Genomic DNA, 22,118 nt, shown 5'->3' on the forward strand with positions numbered 1-22,118 from the left:
ATTTGTGTGGCTGTCTCTTAATTTGATTTTAAATAAAATATGTGTGGTTTTATTACCTATAATTAATAAAATATGAAAAATGTATAAATTATTATGATAAAAAAAGTAAATTGAAAGAAAAATATTAAAAAAAAAATAAGAAATCCATTAAAAGAGTCAATACAATAATAAAAATAAAACACATTAATACTATTTCATGAACTTAAACCAAAAATTTATAATATATTAGGTATTTAATTTGGAAAAAGGGTTTATTGGATATTTAAAGTAAAAGTCTAACACTTCAAATTTATTTAAAGTAAAAATCAACACTTCAAATTTATTTAAAGTAAAAATCAACACTTCAAATTTATTTAAAGTAAAAACTTTAACGGCATGTTTGGTTTCCATTCTTCCTATATCCTACGCATGTCCACCCAGAAGCACGATGGCATTTGATACAAAGTGACATGATTTTTGCATTGCACGTGTGTTGTGTATGCCCAAGCGTGAATATGGAATTCGAGTAAACTTATGTTATATACATTCGGACTTAAATTATGAGTAAAATTAATTACTTTGATACTAATTAAGAATAGTAGTTAAATTTATTTAATATTCTTGTTTTTATATTATAAAAAAATTATTTTCTTAACGTGTCCTAAGATTATATTTTATTAAATATGATGTTTAGATTTTAAAAAAATATAGTTTTAAAATAGTAGCATAAATAAGGTTTATAGTATTAAAATTTGTTAATCATTAATTATTGTGACTTTTTTCTCAAATTTGAGTTATGTGATAATATTGATTTTCAGCAATTTTTTTCGTTTACTTCATTTGTCAAACTATAAAATAAAGCAAGAGCTAAACGGAGTGTAATAAACTTTTTGTCAAAACAATTTTTATTTTCACAGCCCTTGGGTAAAAATGTTAAGTTACATTTATACTTAATATTTACTTGTCAATTTGGATTGTTGCACTACTTATATTCTGCTTAATTATGTTTAGTTGTATATCTTTGAATATATTTCAATTTTTACTGTTACAAGTTACAATTATAGTCAACTAAAATTTTCACAAATTTACCTGAAGCCTGATGTTTGAGAACCTTATAAAACCTTATATACCAATCCCGAATATTCCTAATCAGGTACTACTTTTCCTCATCAGTTTTCAAAGAAAAAAATATTTGCTATACTATTAATTCTACCCTGTCCTATTTTTCCTAAAGTAAACATCTATATTTCTGTCACCCAATTTCTTTCCTCCCAAACACAGTCTATAACATCACAACAAATCAAACCAACACTTTAAATTCTAAAGCCAGCAAAAAGAATAGAAATTTAAGTTAATCAGAAATTTTGTTTCCCCACAAAATTTGTACGTGTTGTTTTACCGCTGAAGAGTAGTTAGTATTCTAAAGCTAAAACTTGCTCTCATAGAACCCTCACTCGGATTTGACGAGAGATTCACAAATCACTGAGAATAAGCCATGATGCAAACCAATCAATTAACATTTCCCGCACATGGAAAATTTCAATCAAGTACTATAAGTTCAACACCGCACTTGTAATTTTACAGCAAGGGAACTGCAAGACATTGCCTAAAAGCACCATATGCCACTAGTAATAATTTTTAGCACACTCTGCTAATTGATTCACATTCATACCAAGGTGAATAGACAGAACTTGAATACAAGAATGTGTATTAACCAATCCTTTTTGTTTAAATAACCTTTTATTGAGCAACTAAACATACACATGTTAAAACATAGAGATACTAATTGAACTGCAAGAGTTTTACCTCAAACATGACCATCGTTTATGGAAACATATCCCATGACCAAGGGGAACCAATTAACTCAAAATTCATGAACAAAAAATTATCACTCAGAGCGAGACTTCACAACGAAATTTTGGCGACTTATGGGGTTCATGACAACCGGTGCACCAGCCGTGCGAGGCCATGCCTGCAATTTTTTGTCAGTCTCTTCCTCCCACTCTTTGTTTGTAATAGTGCCAGGGGTACTACCTGAGGAAATCAGTTAGCAGTTACATACTGTAAGAAAACAGCCACAAAGAAAATTGTTTCAGGTGGAAGACACTACTTACCTCCAAATATCTTTTTTTCTGAAACATAATAATCACAAACCCATGCAATTCCAAATGATCCAAGAATAGCAGAAACAATATACTTGCCTGACATGACTGCAGACTACGCTAACAAACAAAAGAATAAAAAAGTCAAAATTCAAAGAGAGAAAGAAAACGGCAATATGAATGGCAGAGACACCATTCCTATCCAATTAAACAAATGGTATGACACAATAAAATTGCAAAAATAAGGTGGAATTTCACACTGAACCACCAAAAAAGCATGAAACCGTGTTGGTTAGAGAGGTAAAGCAACTGCATTCCTAAAATCTTACAAACTAGCGAACATAGCAATGGAAATCCCTTTGACAAAAACTACATGCTGGTTAAACGCTAAACAACCTAACAACTCGAGACTAGTGATATTAGATTACAACCCTCAATAACAAATATAAACAAATACAAAATCTTAGCTTAAGGAGATTATTGTATAGATTAACATAACAAACGAACAACTCAAGACTCGAGGATATTAGATAACAACCCATAATAATAAATATAAATAAATCCAAAATGCTAGCTTCAGGGGATTATTGAATAGATTAACATAACAAACTGAAGAAAACAGAAACCATGAGGAGTCAAATCATATGGAATGATACATCAACCGAAAGTTGTCAGATCAAAACCCCTATATTGCATGTGGAAACATTCTAACACCTATCCAGCATCGAAAAATCTTAATAAGCCTACAGGTTGGGCGATTATGAAAAAAGACATTATGATTTGATGTATTTTACACGATAAAATCCATCACAATAAACCAAACAAGTTTCTTCATTGGAATCACTGAGCATAGAAAGGGAAGCAAAGGTAAGGCATTGTCACAAAAACCAGTTTACAGAAGATTAGGCGAATTTAAGGCGAAATTTTGGAATTGGAATCAAATTTGCACAAAAAAAATGTAAAAATTTGGTAAAACCAAGACATCCCTAATCATAAAATGAATTGGTTGAATCAATTAATAAAAAATTAAAAGTCGGAAAAAAAAAAGTTACATCCGCACCTAATTGGAGTCTATTAAATTTTCAGTTAATCCACCCAGTGAAGAGAATAAAGAAGCGCAAAAATTAAACTGGAAAAAGGACATATGAGATAAAATCATGCGAGGCATGAAATCAAAAAGGCTTAGAGAAGAGGTCTAGGGTTCGTACCTGAAGCTTGAGATCTATTGACCGAAAGAACGAAATGGAAGAAGAAAACAGGAATGCTTCTCCTTTACTTTCTGCATTCAGTACATATATGGGCTGGGCTACTTTACCCACTCTCGGCCCATTATTCTGTCGCCCAAATTCTATTTTCCACGTCAATTGATATTTTATATATATACCTTCCAGATTTATTAATTTTGTATTTTTAAAATATTACTTTTTTAGAAAATGTTTTTAGAATGCCATAAAAAATTGAAAATTCAAAAAATACCTTTTGGAAGCTTAAAAAAAATTCTAAACCCGCTTTATACGTATGTCCCTTTAACCTTGCATCCACATATAACTTCACATTAAAAAAACTTGTTTCAAATCTAAGAAACCAATATTTGGTACAGATCAACTATTGCATATTATTTGGAATAAGACAAATGTGGTATTGATTGAAAACATGAGAATTCATATTAAAAGCTAATTAATTAAATGCTACTATTGTAATTTTGAATACTTAAAATGTCACATGTCAATAATGTGAAATATGGAGACCTTACTAGATTCTCCTTTCAATAATGCAAAAATCAAGATTTGGATTAAATGCCAAAGAAAGTTTTTTCTCATATCAATAAGTATCCAATAGAGAGTTTTCATCTTGTGATTGATTATCATTTTCTAAGTAGATGGACTCTTATATTATTTCCACACAAAAATAAAAAAATTTAATGAGAAAAAAACAATTTAAATTGTATGAATGAGAAATATAAAGTTATATTAACAAAAATACATTATGATGTTATTGATTTTCACTAAGTAATGGAGAGTCTTGTCACCTTTTTGTAATTGTTTCTTTCTTAAAACCAATCTTTGAATACTAAAACTTAAAAATGGTAACTTATCGAGGATAAAGAATTATTCCAAGTTATACTCACTCCAATCACTCTAATATTTATCAAATTTTATTTTCATTTCAAAAATTATTTTCCTAATTTTCTCTTCATTCATGGTTAGCATTTTGTACCAACCAACATTGAATTTCTCACACTTGTTAAATACAAAATTGATGTTAGATGGAAGGTAACTCTATGATTAAATATAATGGATTCACAAATTCTCACATATATTTTGTATTGTGCATTGTACACTTGTAGGACAAACTACATGATTCACATATTCAAATGCAAGATTATTAAAAGTGTTATGCAAGTGCACTTTTTAAGCATAGAAAAACTAAAGTTTCTCTTAGTAGGGACACTTAAAGGCAAACTAAGTTTTGTGTTCATACCACCTATTTTATTAAGAGACGTTAAAAACATTCATTTGTGTCCTTTGATAATTTAATATATACTTATGGTTTCTCTAATTTTTCCTTTTGAACAATAAAATTTAAGATGTGAAAAAAAAATCTCACTACAAGAAAATCATGAAATATAAACTAATTTTTAGAAACAAAAAATAATTAGTTGTTACAGTGACTAAATTGGAGATCATTTTAGAGACTAAAAAAATTTTGGTTTCTAAATTAGTTTCTATTATTGTTAAATGATTTCTAAATTGGTGTTTAATTAGTAATCAAAGTTTTTGCTACCAAATTTATTATTTTTTGTCTCTAAAAATTGGTTTCTATTTCATGATTTTCTTGTAGTGTCATCACCCCATAATCAACCATTATTATTATTCCTAAGTTCTTCTTTCAATATTATTTCATTGTACCATTTGTTGAAGTATTATCAAAAGTTAATGAAATGATTTTTTTCTCAATCCCCCAATCTTCTAAGAATTCATATATTGTATTAGTCAATTTAACCCCAAAGTATGAAGTATGGAGATGGAACAAATTAATTTATATTTGACTCAACCTCACATAATCAATTTGTAAAATTAGGATTATGTGTGACTTATATATTATAATATGATCATATTCCTAATCAATGTAAGATTTTCAACATAGACAATTTTGCATAATTTGTGATTTTTAAGGTAAGGCTTACAAGAATGATATAAATTAGTTCCCTTTATACACAATTCTCACTAGTGTTACCACAATGACAAACAATTCAATCATAGAGACATTATCCTCTTTTTATATGGATTGCAGCACCCCAAGTGCACCATTTTATCCATTCATTTTTTGTCGATAAAAAAATTATAAACAATTAATTTTCTCTATCTTAGTAATTTCAATCTATAATTTGGTTTCCAACCAAAATTAACTAAACTTAATCTTTGCAATTTTATTAACATAACTTTTTCTACTACAATTCTAGATCAAATTGTTGCAATATCCTTCCTTGCAATTAACTTTTTTAAGCACGATATCATGGTGGAAATATTTACTTCAATCATAATCAAACAAAAAAAAAGTTATGTATATTCTATTAATTGTTTTTTATAAATATTTGTCTGGAGGAAACTTCTTTATAAATGTTTTTAAAATAGTAAAATAAGACATCTTCCTAAACTAAAACTAATGTATATAACTTTTTTCTAATTCTAAATATGCTTATGAATAAGTTTATCCAATCTAATGGTAAACATTACATCATAGCCAAAATAAAATGCAGACTGAAATTATACTTTACATTTTACAAGGACTACTTGGTATAAAGCCTAAGTGGATCGCATACCAATTAATAAAGAAAGTTATACATAATCAAATATTAAAATTTAACATATGGTCAGAACAACAATACTAATATTTCTTGATATATTTTGGCCTTGTGCATCACTGAAATTAAAGTCCTTAAAAATGTTTCCTTTGTGATCCATTATGAATTTTTAACTACCTTGTACTAATATAGTATAACTACGAGATCAACAACCAGCAGCTTTTAGAAAGTTATCATAGGGACTTGCTACTGGAAGTTTGAAAGGGTGATTTTCATATTCATTTGCAAACACTGGAAGAGGACCAGAAGTTGGTTGGTATAGATCCACACAAACATTATCATCAAAGGGAGGAATGCCCACCTGCATTTTATATAACTTAATTAGATACTCATTTCAAATAATGCAGAGTAGGCCTATTCACTGTTCCAAGCTTTTTAATTTGAAACTATACATTTTTATGCACATCCATACAAAATGTAAATTTGTATTTATTGAACAGATAATGTAAGTATGAACTTTTACAGGGAGGAATTACCTTTTGAAAATCCACTTGGTTAGAGACATCCATATTTTTCATTTCATTATCTTGATTCAACAAAAGAGAGTCCACTAAATTATCTTGCTTTTGTTGGGCACTCATCAATCTAGACATCTTCTGCTTTTCCATCAAAAGTACCTCACACTTATCAGCCATATCATTGTATGGCATGTTATATGCATTACATACAGAAATCCTCCCTGCTGGATTAGGTGTCTCAAAAGCCTACATTCAAAGTGTAATGTTAATTTTTATGTGTAATTGATAGAACTTGTTCCTGCTAGGGAGATGGACCTAGAGAACTATTGAAGGTTTCGTCTCCTATCTTCCTAGCAGGAAGAGAACTTAAAACACAATCCAAAGAACACAAAAATGTACAACAATATAGAAGGGACACATACTAGGTCTAAAAGTTGATTAGCACTTAGAAGACTAGGGGGTTCTGGGGATAAATCACGACTATGTTTAGTTTGATTTTCAAATGGTTCAAAAATGAGGTCGTCATCAGCATTTGAAGCCATTGAAGCATCCTATAAGTTTTGAAATTAGTTGTTAATCATAATCAGGAAGGCACATAAGTTTATTAACTAAAAAAAAGCCAATTTAAGTCACCATTGTAGCCATATTCATTTTCAATTGAGATCCAAGTTCACACATGGCATCTGGTGCAAATTCTTCCAACAGTTGTTCCTTAATTGAAGATAATTCAGCCTGCAAAAATGATAAAAGGGTCAAGATAGATGTCTAGAAATACAACTATTTTTATCTATTGACAATCCTGAACACACAAGTAAAAGTTTTACTTTTGCAAAATTCTCTAAGCACTTAATGATTTCAGAAGCAAAGATTTCCCGTGTTTCGTTAATATAACCCAATAACTCTGAAAGCGTTTGTGTGGCTCTATCATCATCTTCTTTAGATCCATACATGATGTTTAGATTGTCAGGTGCAAAGTTGACAACTTGCAACTTATTATAATCTTCAATTAATTCAAGGTACGGATCAACCTGAATCCAGATGATGAAAACATTAAAGGTTATATCATTATATGATGAAAACATTTACAAATTACAAAGCATAAGATGCAGGAAACCTTTATATGGACACTACCTTTCTCTCCAAAAGTACTTTTCTAGCACTTTGGACAAGACGGTCAATGTTGTATTCTTTTGAAGAAAACACAATCATTGAAGTAGCAAGAGTAAAGAGTGATCTTCGACGAGATGGTGGTAGTGTCCCTACAATATAAAGTAGGAATTAAGAGCTAAGGACTAATATTCCAACAACAAAAGTTTTTTCTTTCCTGTTCTCATTTTGCACCCATTCCCAATGGAAATGTGTTTGTTCTCTTATAAAATGGTTGTTTAAAATGATCATATGCTACTTTATTTTGGAATTCTCCTCACCAAACTACAATTTCCAAGGCTTTTTATAGTGTACAAATTGGTGGCTAATGTCCATTAGAAGCACAAAACCACTTAATTAATATTATGCAGAAAAAATACTACTAAGGTCTTTTGAACTACTAAATGATAAGTGAGTATAATATATAGTCTGAGTAATAGAAAAGAAGAATGATTTTATTTTCCAATATCAAAATAGGATTTGTTTGATATGCAATGTCCACTAATACTATTAAAGGACGCATGAAAAACTCAATCATGTCACATTTGCGTCAGATTGGATTCTCTACCAAATTTAATTATAATCCATAACTCACCTTCTTTTAGAGAAATATTCCATAAAGAAAAAGCAAGTTGAAAACTTCGAACTAGTACCTCGTGAAAAGAATTCTGCAAAATGCAAAGAAGTTTTGGAAAATTATTTTAAAGGAAAAGAAAGTCCCATTCCTTAAAAGGAAAGAAAGAAAATATTATAAACAACCTTGAGCATTCCTTCACTTTTACATTAGGATCTTAAGGCAATGCTAACATACATATTAGATCTTTGGGTGAATATTACGACTTTAGATTACACGATGGACCTTAACATTCCATAATACATTGACAAGTATAATATGAAAAATAAACATCACATTACTGTTGTTGTGGACGTATAAATATTTATAAACAATAGATGAATAAAGTATAGTACAACATAAAACTAATTCATGATATTACATCAAAGATGTAGGTCACAATAGGAACTTAGATTAACACAATAACTAACCCTTGGAACATTTATAACCCAAGAGTAAAAGAAAATAGTACAACCAATATAACAGTTACAACTAACCTAGTTCCATTAACTCATAAACTACTTGTCTATTCCAAATTCTTCTTTCATAGATATATTTCTATCCGTTTTTCCTCTTTTTTAATGTGTTTTAAGGATCGAAACATTCAAAAGCTTCAATATCAATCACAAATAATAATGTAATAATTCTGTAAAAATACATATTTTCATGAATAAAGGAGAAAAAAAGCACTAAACATCATACAAAGAGGATCCCTTAAAAAAGTAAATTATTTTACGATTATATACCATTAAAGAATATAATCATGAATCTAGTTATCACCTTTTCTCTTGAAACAAGCAAGATCAAAGTGTATGAATGAGCAATTGCTTCATAATTTGCAGGCATGTTTCCAGGAGATATAGATTGTACCCAAATAGATGATAATAATCGACTTATCTTAAGCCTATTCAGCCTAAGAGCAGGAAACACCTAGATAGAAGTGAAAAATTGATCAATATTGTTAACCATGATAACATCAAGATAATGTAAGAAAAACACATAATGGTTAGAGTGGGTGTTTATATGCACCCATATAAGAATATTGGAAAAGTGAGGATTAGATGTTTCCAATTAGTTGAATTAGACTAAAATCAAAATCATTAGTCAAAACTAATCAATGTGAGACTCACCGAGTTTTTATCATCATGTTTTGCAGCAATTTCATCCACTTCCAATAGTAGGGGAGGATTATTCACGCTAGACACCCGATTATGCATTGACTTTAACTTGTTAACGATCCCACCATTGCTATTAGTTGATTCAATCTCTCCAGGAATATTTTCTTTAAATTGAATTAATTTTTCACTTGACGAACGTTTCTCCAGTCTTAACTTCTCAAATAAGACAGCTGAAGAAGAGAAAACAGAGAGTGTTCGAGAGAGAGTTCGTGGAACACTCGATGGCTTACGATCAGAAATAGACAAGCTTGGATGAGGAAATACAGTGGTTGGAACAAGAATGACAGAAAATATACGGTGAGCTACTGCTCGTGTTTCATGATCTGGATGGACCATAACCAGGAGCAAGTGATGAAACAAGGTCTCAGGGAATGCCTGGGATGGAAATCATGGTTTTATTATCAAATTTATCCATAAAAATCAAAGCAATGAATCACAGAAGAAAGAACAACACCACAAATATCCACTACTTACCTTATTCTGATATGATACATTTGGTAAGGAGGCTACAATTTGAGCAGTTCGATTTACAGCATGGACTGTGGTTCTAGAGTTTGATGTCATAGTTGAGATGTTCTCTAACATCACAGCCATAACATCAAGAATTGGGTCTGCTTCTCCAACCTATTTATGAGTAGAAGAAGGTTATATATCTTCCTTTACCTTTATGATAAGTGTATACTGTGTGACAACTAGATATATTACAACTTCACCAAATTTTAGTGACAACAAAAAACCAGCATATTAATCATTCATTCAAACCACTTTTGGTTCACTTATTCTGTAAAGCTTAAGTATAAACTTGAATGAAAACTGTGGAAAAATTGGTGTACCTTATTTGACAACTTTACAAGGCACTTATCCACAACTCTTCTGAATTTCTTATTCCAGGCTATTTCATCAGGGGCCAACTTTGACTCATCTAGAGAGCAATGTATGCACTTTCGCAAATGTCTCATCATATCACTCACTGCACCAATTATTGATATAGAAGGTTGGACCTTTGCATATTGGGAAAGTGAAGTGGTGACCTCGACAATGTCAAGTTGCATATGTGGTTCTTTAAGGACAGCTTTATGATCCAAATGCTTAATCAACATTGATAGCAAAACATGTGTGTTTTTCTCTGCAACAAGATGAAGAAAAAATGAAAGAGAAAACAAAAAGGGTAGTAACAATTAACAAAGTATTATATGATACAGAGAAGTGTATTGTGAAATAAGTAACCTGAATCATCCATCAAAAATAATATATCCTTTAAAACAGAAATGGCAAGGCCATCATCGATCGACCATAAGTTTCCACTATCGAAGTAGCGAAATATAGATTCCATTACACGACGTATAGTGGTTCCCTCTCTGGTTAAGTTGGCCATATTATGTAGACAAACCCCAGACCAAAAAGATGGATTCTTGTCATCTTCCCTGTGTGAATTATGAATGTTAAGGCAATGAGATAAGTAGAAGATAACATACATTTATTTCAAATATTTACTATTCGTAAAAATAATTACATTGCTACAATCATTTCGCCTTTTTCGTTAACAACTTTTCTCCATGGAGGATTTCTCGTTTTCACATCAAGCAAAGGCGAGCTTTGATCCTCATTGCTCATCCCATCTTGGACCCACATATTTTCCACACTTTCTTCCTCGTGACTAACATTTGCTAAGTTGTTCTTCGGAACTTCATAATTTTCCAAGACAACACAAACGATCTACATTGAAAAAAAAAAATTATCTTACAAAGATTTACACTAGTGTGATTTTGCATAAGATGACTACACTTACATGCATTAATTGATAATGTTTACAAAATTATCTGCATACATCCAAAAGAATCATTTTGATTCACAATTCTTGGACAGAAGAAGTATAGTGACTAAAGTTTGCTCGTGCATCCGCAAAAGACATCACTATAACAAAAATATTACAAAACTAAGTATTCAAAAGATTGAAAAGTAAAAAATTTACTTACATTATCAAATTCAACTGACATGTGAGAATTTTCACCCATAAATCGAACCTATAAAGCAAAATAGTCATTTAGTTCAAAAGAGTATGTATATAAATTATAGTAAATTTGAAGAAAGGAGACAAAATTACTCAAAAAAAGGAAATACTGAAGAAAATCAATAATCAATTCCATTCCAACATCTTCACATAAAGTCTAAGTATGTAGGCTCAAAAAAGTGAACCGCAAAAGAAGCATATACTTATCACAGTAAATTCAAGTCATAATATGAGACTTAGGTTATATAGGAACTTTTAATGATAATGAAAAATGTAAAAAAATAAAACACTACTGTGAATCTACTACCCTTTATTTTAAAAAATGAAAAAAAAAAATTTAGATCTACATTAGGAATTAACTTAGAACTAAGGTAAAGTTAAAGCAACTATTGAATCATTGAAGTTAAAATAGACAGATAACATGAACTTAGTTGAAATGTGCAATAGTTATAAAGCAAAATTGCAACTGCCCCCATTATAAAAAGGTGGATGAAAATGTTAGAGAGAAAAAAAAAACACTAATGAAAAAGATAACAAGAGCAATGTTGGTGCTCCTAAAGGTAATAAGATAGTTTAACTTTTGAAAAGACAACATTGATATTTTAATGATAAAAAATTAAATTAAGACATTTAATTAAATTACTGGATAAAAGAGTTAATAATAAAAACAATGGTTGGATAGTTGTTATATATAATATTAGGGTTCTTAACATGTGGGATGGTGGAATTTATTAAACAAATACCATTGCTGAAAGTGCTTTCAAACCAGTTGAACGACTCATCCTGGCCCTTTCATCATCTCCTGTTTCTTGGGCTAATTGACAAAGTTTCGGGATAACAGCTTCTAAGTTGAATAGGTAACTTCCATCACTCTGCAAAAGTATACATATTTTCTAGTCAAAAGTCTGAAGGTTATCAAGAAATAAAAATTGAATTATAATTTTCAAATTATTGAAACTTAATTAAGATTTGTAATTGTAGAAGAAACAATAAAAACCAACCTGATTATTTACAAAATCAAACAAAATTTGACATCCTATAATTCTCATTTCATCTTGACGCGATTGATCTAGTAGCGTGTGAATAATACTTAGCAAGCTATTCGCAAACAATGGCCTGCCAACAACAACAAAAAGTTCACAACCTGTTTTAAAATCTCATAACTTCCAAAGGTTAAGCAAAGATTACCAAAAGCAAGAAGAAAACAGAACTCTCTTAGAAATTAGTTCAAAATTTCTCAATAGACACTTTGTAATTCTAAGAACAATTTGTTAAAGATTATCATCAATTCAAAAGATTACTATGAATTGATTCCAAGTACCAAAAACTTCTAATACATTCTAACAGACATGTATAAATCCATCTAGCGTGAAGAAAATATAAATATGGACTCACATTTGCTCTTTACAAGAAAATAAAAACTTCTTGTAAATGCACATGACTATTTTGGCTGAACGGATATTCTCGTTTCTTAACTCCCTGTAACACCTTTGCTCAAGGGCTTGCATAATCTGATCAATCATATAACTTCAGTGAACATATACAAGAATCAATGTATGCAAGATATATGATAAAAATACATTTAAACTTGTATGAACATTTTGTTTAAAGGCTGCATACCTTTGGGATGCGTAAAGGATTTCTGGCAGCATAATCACATAGTTTTCCTATTTGCCTATCATTTGCTCCGTCCTCCTATCAACTCATAAATGAAACAAAAGTAAAATCAATATCGTAAGTGTATTTAGTGAGACAAATACAAACAAAAGGAATGAATAAGTCGATTAAACTAAGGCCATTAATTAACATGTAATCATGATCTTGTTTATACACCAAGTTTGCATTATTTTACATATTTAATTGCTTAAATAGGAATGTTTACTTACCTTCAACCTCACTAGCCTACTTAACTACCTTAATTGAACATTAAACTATTTATTTGCATGTTCAATGTGCTCTAGTGGGATTTTCACAGCAACAAGAAAAAGTGTATGAACAACTATTTGTTGTTTCTGACGAGACACGTATCTAAACATGCAATAGAAAATATATATGGATTGGACAAGGAACTAGTCTTGCAATGACAATATGTAATGAATAGAGAGACATGGAACCAAAGAGAAAAGGGTGAATTAAGTGAAAAAAAAAAATAGAAATAACAAACCTGATTACGAGGGAAAATATCAGCAATGAGCTTCTTATACCTCTTAACAGGTTGTCTTGACCTTGCCCTCAGAGAAGGGCAGAAGAAACAAAGATTGCCACAAACAGGCAAAACTTGGCGGGAAATAACACCAGAGACCTTTTTACTCATTTTTTCAATACCAAACCAAAACCCAATTAAATAATTAAAAAAGTTACAAACTTTAACAAGTTTGGTTTAGAATTTTGCCTTGCCTTCTTTCCCTTCCACAAAAAATCAGATTCTGAACGTGAATAAGGGAAAGAAAGGCTAAAATCTGAAAAGGGTGTCCCTTAAATTCAACAGCAAGCCTACATATGTAGTAAATTTTGAAGGTGATGGATCAATGTGGACCTGAAAAGGAAAAATTAATGTAACATCAGAATTTGATGAGAAAAAGGTGAGAAAACATTGGAGGTAAATAACGTAAAAATTAAGGAGGGAAAGGTACGAGAATGTGAAAGAGGAGGAGGAGGGTGGAGAATCCCTTGAAACATGGAAAAATGTTGAAGTGTTTATGTTGGATATGTATGCATGTATGATCTATGAGGAGAGAATGTGATGTTAAAAAATTATGTTAATGGTGGTGTGGGAGGAAACATGGATTGCAATGAGGAGGAAAGGAAAATTGCAGGTTGATGTAACGGTTTGTGAGGGACCCATTTCCCTCCTCTTCCTCTTCCTATACAATCTTCTATTTATCCCATTTATTCATTCATTTGCAAATTCCCTCCCTTCACAAATACTGGCCTTTCCTTCTATTTAAACAAACAAATGTCTAATCATTTTCGATTCTCTTTTTATCTTCATTTTTTTTTCAATACATGTCATCATTTCACTGTTACTTTATTTGTCTATAATTATTAAACTGTGAATAAATCTTTCACTTTCCAATAATTTATAATTAAGTAACAGATAGGAGAAAGTCCACTAATAATTTGACCTACTATTTTTGTAATATATATTTTAAAGCATATTTAATCGTTTCAATATTTTCTAAATCTTGGTTAATTTATGTTTATACTGGGATAAATTGAGTATTCCTATTTTTACATTCAATTAAAATCAATAATAAAACTTAATTAATAATTATTCGTCATATAAACTATAATTTTGTTTCAAACAAACACAATACAAAAGTTATAATATTTTAAAGTATAGTATTTTTATTTTGCTAAACTAATTTTAATATTTATATATAATATTAAAAAATTAGGTGGATGAGGAGGAGTATAGACTGAAATTAACCACCCTAAATTGATGGTAGACTGAAAGCCAGGTTATGCAAATCCAACCCGTTTTACCATCCTAGATAATATAACAAAATTATAAATTATTTATTTCTAAATTAATTATTATTTAAAAACTTTTTAATTAATATTTTTATTTCTTGTCAAATACTAATTGATTATATTTTTAATTTATCTTAAATTTTACTTTTTCACCTTATTTTTTTAATTTATCTTAAATTTTACTTATACTTTCTAATTTCTAAAATAAAATTATTATATTTTAAAAAATCTCAAATACTAATTTTTATGTTAACATTTATTAACTATTTTGAAAACTTAATTAAGTCTTGTGCGTGGTTTAACAAAGTTTGGCTAAAGTAGCTAAAAAAATTTGCTTCCATGTTTTGACTATTTAGACATAGAAGGTTTGGATTTTAAATTTAGGAAAAAAAGAGATACATATATAATTAATTAAAAATTTATGACATGTTAACTTCTCTTTTTTTAATTTTTAATTTTTAATTGAAATCTTAACCGTAATAAAACATTTGCTTCAAATTAAAAAGAAAAAAAAAATCAAACACTTCTCCAGAGCATATATTAAATAATTTTATCTTAGTATCCCATTTAATAAAGTGACATAGTATATATATATATATATATATATATATATATATGTATGTATGTATATATTAGTATTATATATTACTTTCGTGATGACACATATTGTTTAAGATAAAATTTAAAAAATTATAAATATAGTATATTTTGATTTAGAATTTTCAAATAAATTAATAAAGATATGAAGTTGTGTGTATAAAAATATGGAAGAGGCGAAGATGGTAGAGCAACTTCTCTTATTGTCCTTTATATGCCTAATTGAATTTTTGTACGATCATTTCTTGATTTAATCTACCTATGTGAAATCTTTTTATTGCAAAAAGGTTGTTAAATTTTGAAAAGGTACCACACTGTAGGGAAAATAAGTTATTGTGATTATTCCACACGACAATTACACATCCAGCAACTGCTAAAGTACATCCTAAATCGTACATGCACATCCAAACAGAAAGTTAAAAAGGGAGGTTTCGTTTCTCACACCTCATATATATATATATATATATATATATATATATATATATATATATATATAAGATTAATTTACTCTTATTTCTATTATCAAGAACAAGCATGAAATACCAATTTGAACTATAGTTTAATTTGATTATTTTATTATTAAGAAAATGATAACATTGCAATAGTTTTAAAAGTCAAAAAACTAAATTAAACTTTTTATAATAATTTAATCTATTGTCTAATATATTCATACACTGAAATGAACTCTCATTTGTAATAATAAACCTTAACACCCTCAACATAAAAACATATTTTTCACACTTTAATAAATTAATATTTATTTATTTTTATTTTATTTTTAATTTAAAATATTATTATTAATACTTATTTATTTTATTTTATTTTTTAATTTAAAAATATTATTATAAATAGTGTCAAATGTATATTATTTTCTACTCACAATATCAACCAAACTTTTCTCTTTATTAAAATACCAAACATGAAATGTTTTCATTAAAAAATATTGAGAGAAACTAATATGATGATAACTAATATTTTGATAATTTTATGTTTAAATAAATTCAATAATATTGTGAAGTCTACTCTCATTAGTGAGGAAAAACTTGTGTTATTGTAATTAAGAGTAGTAATAGTTAAAATATCTTTAATTATTTATAAAAAAATAGGATAAGAGACCGAAAGTTGACCATAATAAGGATTTTTCAGATACGGAAATTAGAAAACAAGATTTCATATTCTCTTATGAAAATCAAACTAGTTTTCAGTCAGTAATATATCAGAGTTTTATACATTTAAAAATAATTTGATTTGAATTAAGCTCGCTAATTAATGGAAGGTTGTAAATTCTAGCAGAATAAGTAATCAGGAAACCGCCCGAAATCAAGCCATTGGATTGATTCTAAACATGAAGGAAGAATGTTTGAAGAAATGACAGTGATCTAGTCATTAAATAATGACATAATTACAGGACCATTGGGAACAAATCAGCCTCATCTTCAAATTAGTATTCACATTCTTCTTCTGCTGTAAAACAGGACAAAATGATGATTGAACCACTGGTATAAAAAGAAAATCTATTAAAAAAAATTGAATTTGCTAAGCTCCACAACCACCACCATGATCCCTCTCAACATGCTCCGCAAGGGACACTGGATCTACAAACCCTCTACTACACTTGGGGCATGCATCAATCTTCTTAACCCCTAATTGTTTCCCATTGCTTTCATGAACTTTTTGCACATGATCCACCAAAGAAGTCTTAGAGGAAAACTTTACACCACATTGAGGGCAATGCTCCCCTTGATCATCATTTCTATTTCCACTGCCATTGCTTTGTCCCACACCATCTCTAGCTGACAGCCAAACTTGGTTAAATTTTGACATGCTCGCTTCAGCTGAGGCACGAATATTAGAAGCCACGTGGAGAAAGCTTGAAGTCCAGTTAGATGATGCTGTTGAAGTTAAATTGGGCTTTGTCTCCTCTTGTTTAGTCGTATTAAAAAAACCCATGAATGAAAAACTTGTCTCCAACTTTTTGGGACCGGAACATTTGTGATCAGAACCAAACCGGTGCTTCAAACAATGGTCTTCCAAGCAATCCCTGCATTTGATTGTGTTGGAGAATACCAACACCTCTCTGCATCCAGGGGCAGGGCATTTTCTCTTCTTTGTCACTTTTTCATAATTTGATGGGTCACAATCAATGTTAACATGATGGTCCCAAGTTATGTTGGGATCTTGATCTGGAATGAGGCGAACTCCTTTGGCACAAAGAGGACATATGACAACTGTGACATCTTCTTTGTTGGGCTTTGTGCACTTGTGTTCAATATAACCTCTGTGTTCCAAACAATATATCTGCAAGAAATTGTGTATACATGGTTAACTCAATGGAAGACTTCATCAATTGATAAAAGTTTAATTGCATTTTTTTCAATCTCCTAATCAATGCCTTTACTCAACAACACAGTAATAGGATCAAATAGACACACAAAATAAAGAGAGAAATTCATAAAAATTGAGAAGATGAACAGAGGAAGTCAAAAGTGTAATTAAGCAATTAAGTTAATTGTAAACCAGAAAAATAGAAATCCACAATTCTACCAGTTTCTTTATTTTATTTTATTCATCCAGTCCTGATACAAAACAAAATCAACTTTATCAATGATATAATAAATTTCTATACAGAATCCAGCATTAGAAACACCGTTATTATGTTTCCTTTCTTCATGTGCAAGATTTGAAACTGAAATTATGTTTAAAAAAAAACAAAATTCCACCATCACTGCAACCATTGGTGGCAAATTTGACTTTGAATGTCAATTTAATGACCTTTGACAGGTAAGATCACTAAAATATAAATTAATCAATGCAATCATGTAAATGTATAAATAGGTAGAGTATAAGCATGTGAATTTATAATAGAAAAAACGAAAAGAGAGAATTGATGAACCTGATTACAGCGATCGCATGTGAAGGGCAAGAAATCAAGCTGCCTGCAATCGGAAACAGAACAATGCTTGCCGAGATTTGGGAATTCCGGAGTCCCCATATCGGAATTAAGCTTTACCCAATGCAGAGGAGAGAAAACGAATTCTCTCCCTCTCTCTCTTCCCCTTCAGAAATTGAAAATCAAATATGAATTTTTAGAGAGATTTTTTTTTAACTGCAAGGATATAGCGTGGAAAGAAAGAGATGACAGAAGTAACCAGAAATCCAGGAAAAGGAGGGAATGATTATCTAATCTAACATAATCTAATAATAAAATATAATTAGAAATAATATTAACTATTTTAATTTCTTGATTAACTAAGGTTTGCGCTTTTCACTCGTCACGTCAATGTTAACTAAAAACCTACAAGTCTGAACTTTGAACTAATCTATATTTGTAAATACTTGATTTTTATAATTAAAATTTATATAAACAAATATTTTCTAAAATAATCTTTTATAGGAGTGTTTGATACATTTTGATTTTTTCCTCTCTCTTGAATAAACTTATGTCAATTAATCTAAATACTCAATGGTTAAGCTTTTTTTTCCTAAAGTATGCTTAATTCGTTTAAAAAATAAATTTTCAGAGATTTTTTTATTAAATTTTTATTCGTATTAGGGAAGTGTTATAAACATGTCTTTTAACGTTTTATTTTACCTAAAAGAGATATTTCAAAAGACGATAAAAAAGAAACTACAAGAACTATGTAGCAAAGACACTTATATTAATACTGACATGAACATGGACACGGAGATATGTATAATATCTAAAATGTAGGATACGGGGACACAAATCTATATATTATATAATTATGAATTATATAAATTGACAATAAAGATTTATGTGCACAAATATGTTCCAGATATTTTTTTTAGTATAAAGATATTTTTCACAATTGGTTCAAAAGGATTTGTTTCATATTTTTATAATCATAATAAAAATTTATACAATAAATTTGAGTTTTTAGAAAATTAATGTATTTTTCATTTTTAAAATTATGTTAGAACCGTGCTAGAATTGTCAGAAAACTAACAAATATTGTTTTGAATTGAACACTTCACGAATACGTGTTCTATGAGTGTCGGTATCCGATACGTGTATCCGATACCGACACGCCATGTAAGAGGAGTGTCTGAGCTTCATAGTTGATTAGATATGAGTAAAAAGAGTGGTTGCTGAAAAGTAATTAAATTCCTCCAAGCATAACAAATAAGGCAAAATGAATAATCCTCTCTTTTTTAAATATGCATTTATCATCCTTATGTTTTCAATAAACAATATTACTCCTTTTATATTTTAATAAAGACACATTCACTTCCTTTATTTACTTTAAAATATAATTTTAAAAATTAAAAACAAAGTCTTTTAAATATAAAAATAAATATTTTTTACAAAGAAAAAATGAAAATAAGATTGCCTTATTTTAATAATAAATTTGAATTATTATATATGAAAAATATTATTAAAGTTAAAATAAGATTTTCTTTTAACACGAGCTTTTATAAAAAAATGTAAAAAAAAAGATTGTCTTATAAAATTATAAAAAAAAAAATCATGTTTTTTTATAAATATTATATCAGTATAAATAAATAATTATAAAAATATATTTTTAAATTTATTAAGTTATTCTTATATTTACATATAAGTTTGATACACCTATATAGAAAAATAATAAATTAGAAGTATTATAGTTACCTTTAATAGCACAAGAAACACTAGTGTATAATTTGAAACTAAAGTTCCCAAATTGTTTTGTTTGAGGACCGTCTTTCTTATTAAAGACTTTGTTTCAACAAAGAATCTACCTTAGATGAACTATACCCATATTTAAGAAAATCTTATGAGAACAATTTTCTTATAATTAAATCATTCTATTTTTTTTATATATTTTGTACTTCATTTTTTTATTTAAATTTTTATGACTTTTTATTTTTATTTTAAATAAAATAAGGGATGCTAATGTTATTTTATTAAAAATATAAAAAAGGTATTTATTACAAACATAATATATTATAAAAAATTATTAAATAAAAACAAAATTTAAAGATAAAAAAAATAATTATTATATTGACTAAATTAGATATATTTTAAAAATTAAAAAAATTATTTATATTTAAAGTAGTTTATATTTGTATTTTTATAGACAAAGTGAACCTAGATAGTACCTAAGACTGGTTGTATAATCGATGATGTGTTGGTCGTTCAATCGCTCTCTTGCTCCTCACCCTAAGTCTCCTTTTTTAGTTTGCTGGTACTCGGTCAGGGTTGACCTACAAAAGGTACTCCGACGATCAAGTGAATACTTACGGGATTTTGACCATGATGGGGTTATTTTTTTTGCTTTTTATCAAAATGAGGTCCATTTAAAAAAAATTACAAATTTAGACAAGTCGTGTCAATTTGACACGACTTCATATGCACAAGTTGTCCCAATTAGACACGACTTCTGTCATGTCATACTGAAGTCGTGCCAACTTGGCATGACTTATGTCCTGTCATACTGAAGTCGTGTCAACTTGGCACGACTTATGCCATGTCATACTGAAGTCGTGCAAACTTGGCACGACTTTTGCCACGTCATATATATATATATATATATATATATATATATATTATTTTTATTGTTTATATATAGTAAGTTATGTTATGTTAAAAACTAATTTGATACATAATTTTTTAAGAGTGTTAGTTTTAAGGAACAAAAAATTGGATAATCATGTATGGATCATGTTTGGATAATCAACTTATTCAAATTTTTAGTCATTAACTCCTTAGGACATTGCCGCCATACATGGTTCCCCACTAGCCAAAAAGTATATTTTGATATTTAATGTCTCATGTATGCAAATTTTTTTGATATTTTGATATTTAATGGCGTCGGACATGATCCATACACGATTATCCAATTTTTTGTTCCTTAAAACTAACCCTCTTAGAAAGTTATGTATCAAATTAATTTTTAAAATTACATAACTTACTACCCAATATATAAACAATAAAATTAAAAAAATAAATAAAAAATATGACGTGGCAGAAGTCGTGCCAAGTTGACACGACTTTAGTATGACATGACAGAAGTCGTGCCAAGTTGACACGACTTCAGTATGACAGGGCAAAAGTCGTGCCAAGTTGGCACAACTTCAGTATGACATGGCAGAGTCGTGTCAAATTGGAACGACTTGTGCATTTGAAGTCGTGTCGAATTGGCACGACTTGTCTAAATTTGTAATTTTTTTTAAACGGACCCCATTTTGGTAAAAATCAACAAAAATAACCCCATCATGATCAAAAAAATCTTAAATGTGTCATCGCCCTACATGGTTCATCCAGTGTTGATCGATACAATATTTTTTAATAAATTATTTTTAAATTAGTATATAATGTAGCTACCAATACTATAGATACCAATAATAATATTTATAGAATCTAAAATAGTATATGATTAGTCAATATAACTAATTATTTTTTATCTTTAAAATAAATTTGTATTTTATAATTTGTTATTGATACAAATATTTATTAAAATAGAATGAAAAAGTGAGTATCATTTTATTAAACGTATAAGCTATGTGTATTTATTTTAAAATTACAGAAAATGATAATATTATTTATGAAGAAAAGTAAGTTTAAATTTCCATTTTCTTATGTTAAGAAAATGTTATTTATAATTATATTGTATAAGTTTGGTTTATATTCATGAAAACCGTATAGTAATTTTTCAGTAAGACCACAGAATCACAGTATAGTAGTTTTTTCAATA

The 22,118-nt window shown here is 28.9% G+C and overlaps 3 protein-coding genes across 5 annotated transcripts; all 3 read right to left on the reverse strand.

Moving 5' to 3' along the window:
• Nucleotides 1-1,605: 1,605 nt before the first annotated feature.
• On the reverse strand, nucleotides 1,606-3,418 carry LOC137814066 (uncharacterized). Of its 2 annotated transcripts, none has more exons than XM_068616603.1 (3): nucleotides 3,290-3,418; nucleotides 2,094-2,196; nucleotides 1,606-2,013 (listed from the first exon to the last, which is right to left on the reverse strand). In XM_068616603.1, the coding sequence occupies exons 2-3, from the start codon at nucleotides 2,185-2,187 to the stop codon at nucleotides 1,868-1,870; spliced, it is 240 nt and encodes a 79-aa protein (XP_068472704.1). In that variant the 5' UTR covers nucleotides 2,188-2,196; nucleotides 3,290-3,418; the 3' UTR covers nucleotides 1,606-1,867. The 2 variants fall into 2 exon arrangements, with proteins under 2 accessions (XP_068472704.1, XP_068472705.1); XM_068616604.2 differs by having other exon boundaries at nucleotides 2,094-2,201; nucleotides 3,290-3,411.
• A 2,259-nt stretch (nucleotides 3,419-5,677) lies between these two features.
• On the reverse strand, nucleotides 5,678-14,272 carry LOC137814067 (protein SEMI-ROLLED LEAF 2). 2 transcript variants are annotated; one of them, XM_068616606.2, is made up of 20 exons: nucleotides 13,986-14,272; nucleotides 13,517-13,888; nucleotides 12,973-13,047; nucleotides 12,748-12,863; nucleotides 12,354-12,468; nucleotides 12,096-12,224; nucleotides 11,318-11,365; nucleotides 10,855-11,057; nucleotides 10,569-10,765; nucleotides 10,175-10,467; nucleotides 9,816-9,965; nucleotides 9,294-9,716; nucleotides 8,944-9,093; nucleotides 8,146-8,218; nucleotides 7,536-7,663; nucleotides 7,229-7,432; nucleotides 7,038-7,136; nucleotides 6,827-6,955; nucleotides 6,423-6,650; nucleotides 5,678-6,247 (listed from the first exon to the last, which is right to left on the reverse strand). In XM_068616606.2, the coding sequence occupies exons 2-20, from the start codon at nucleotides 13,664-13,666 to the stop codon at nucleotides 6,092-6,094; spliced, it is 3,066 nt and encodes a 1,021-aa protein (XP_068472707.1). In that variant the 5' UTR covers nucleotides 13,667-13,888; nucleotides 13,986-14,272; the 3' UTR covers nucleotides 5,678-6,091. The 2 variants fall into 2 exon arrangements, with proteins under 2 accessions (XP_068472707.1, XP_068472708.1); XM_068616607.2 differs by lacking the exon at nucleotides 6,827-6,955 and having other exon boundaries at nucleotides 13,986-14,270.
• A 2,453-nt stretch (nucleotides 14,273-16,725) lies between these two features.
• On the reverse strand, nucleotides 16,726-18,584 carry LOC137816167 (zinc finger AN1 and C2H2 domain-containing stress-associated protein 13). Its single transcript, XM_068619248.2, has 2 exons — nucleotides 18,317-18,584; nucleotides 16,726-17,721 (listed from the first exon to the last, which is right to left on the reverse strand). Exons 1-2 carry the CDS (start codon nucleotides 18,413-18,415, stop codon nucleotides 16,960-16,962), a joined length of 861 nt encoding a protein of 286 aa, XP_068475349.1. The 5' UTR covers nucleotides 18,416-18,584; the 3' UTR covers nucleotides 16,726-16,959.
• Between the last annotated feature and the right edge of the window lie 3,534 nt (nucleotides 18,585-22,118).

Source organism: Phaseolus vulgaris, chromosome 1, assembly GCF_051622355.1.
Source record: "Phaseolus vulgaris cultivar YP4 chromosome 1, ASM5162235v1, whole genome shotgun sequence".
Lineage (NCBI taxonomy): Eukaryota > Viridiplantae > Streptophyta > Magnoliopsida > Fabales > Fabaceae > Phaseolus > Phaseolus vulgaris.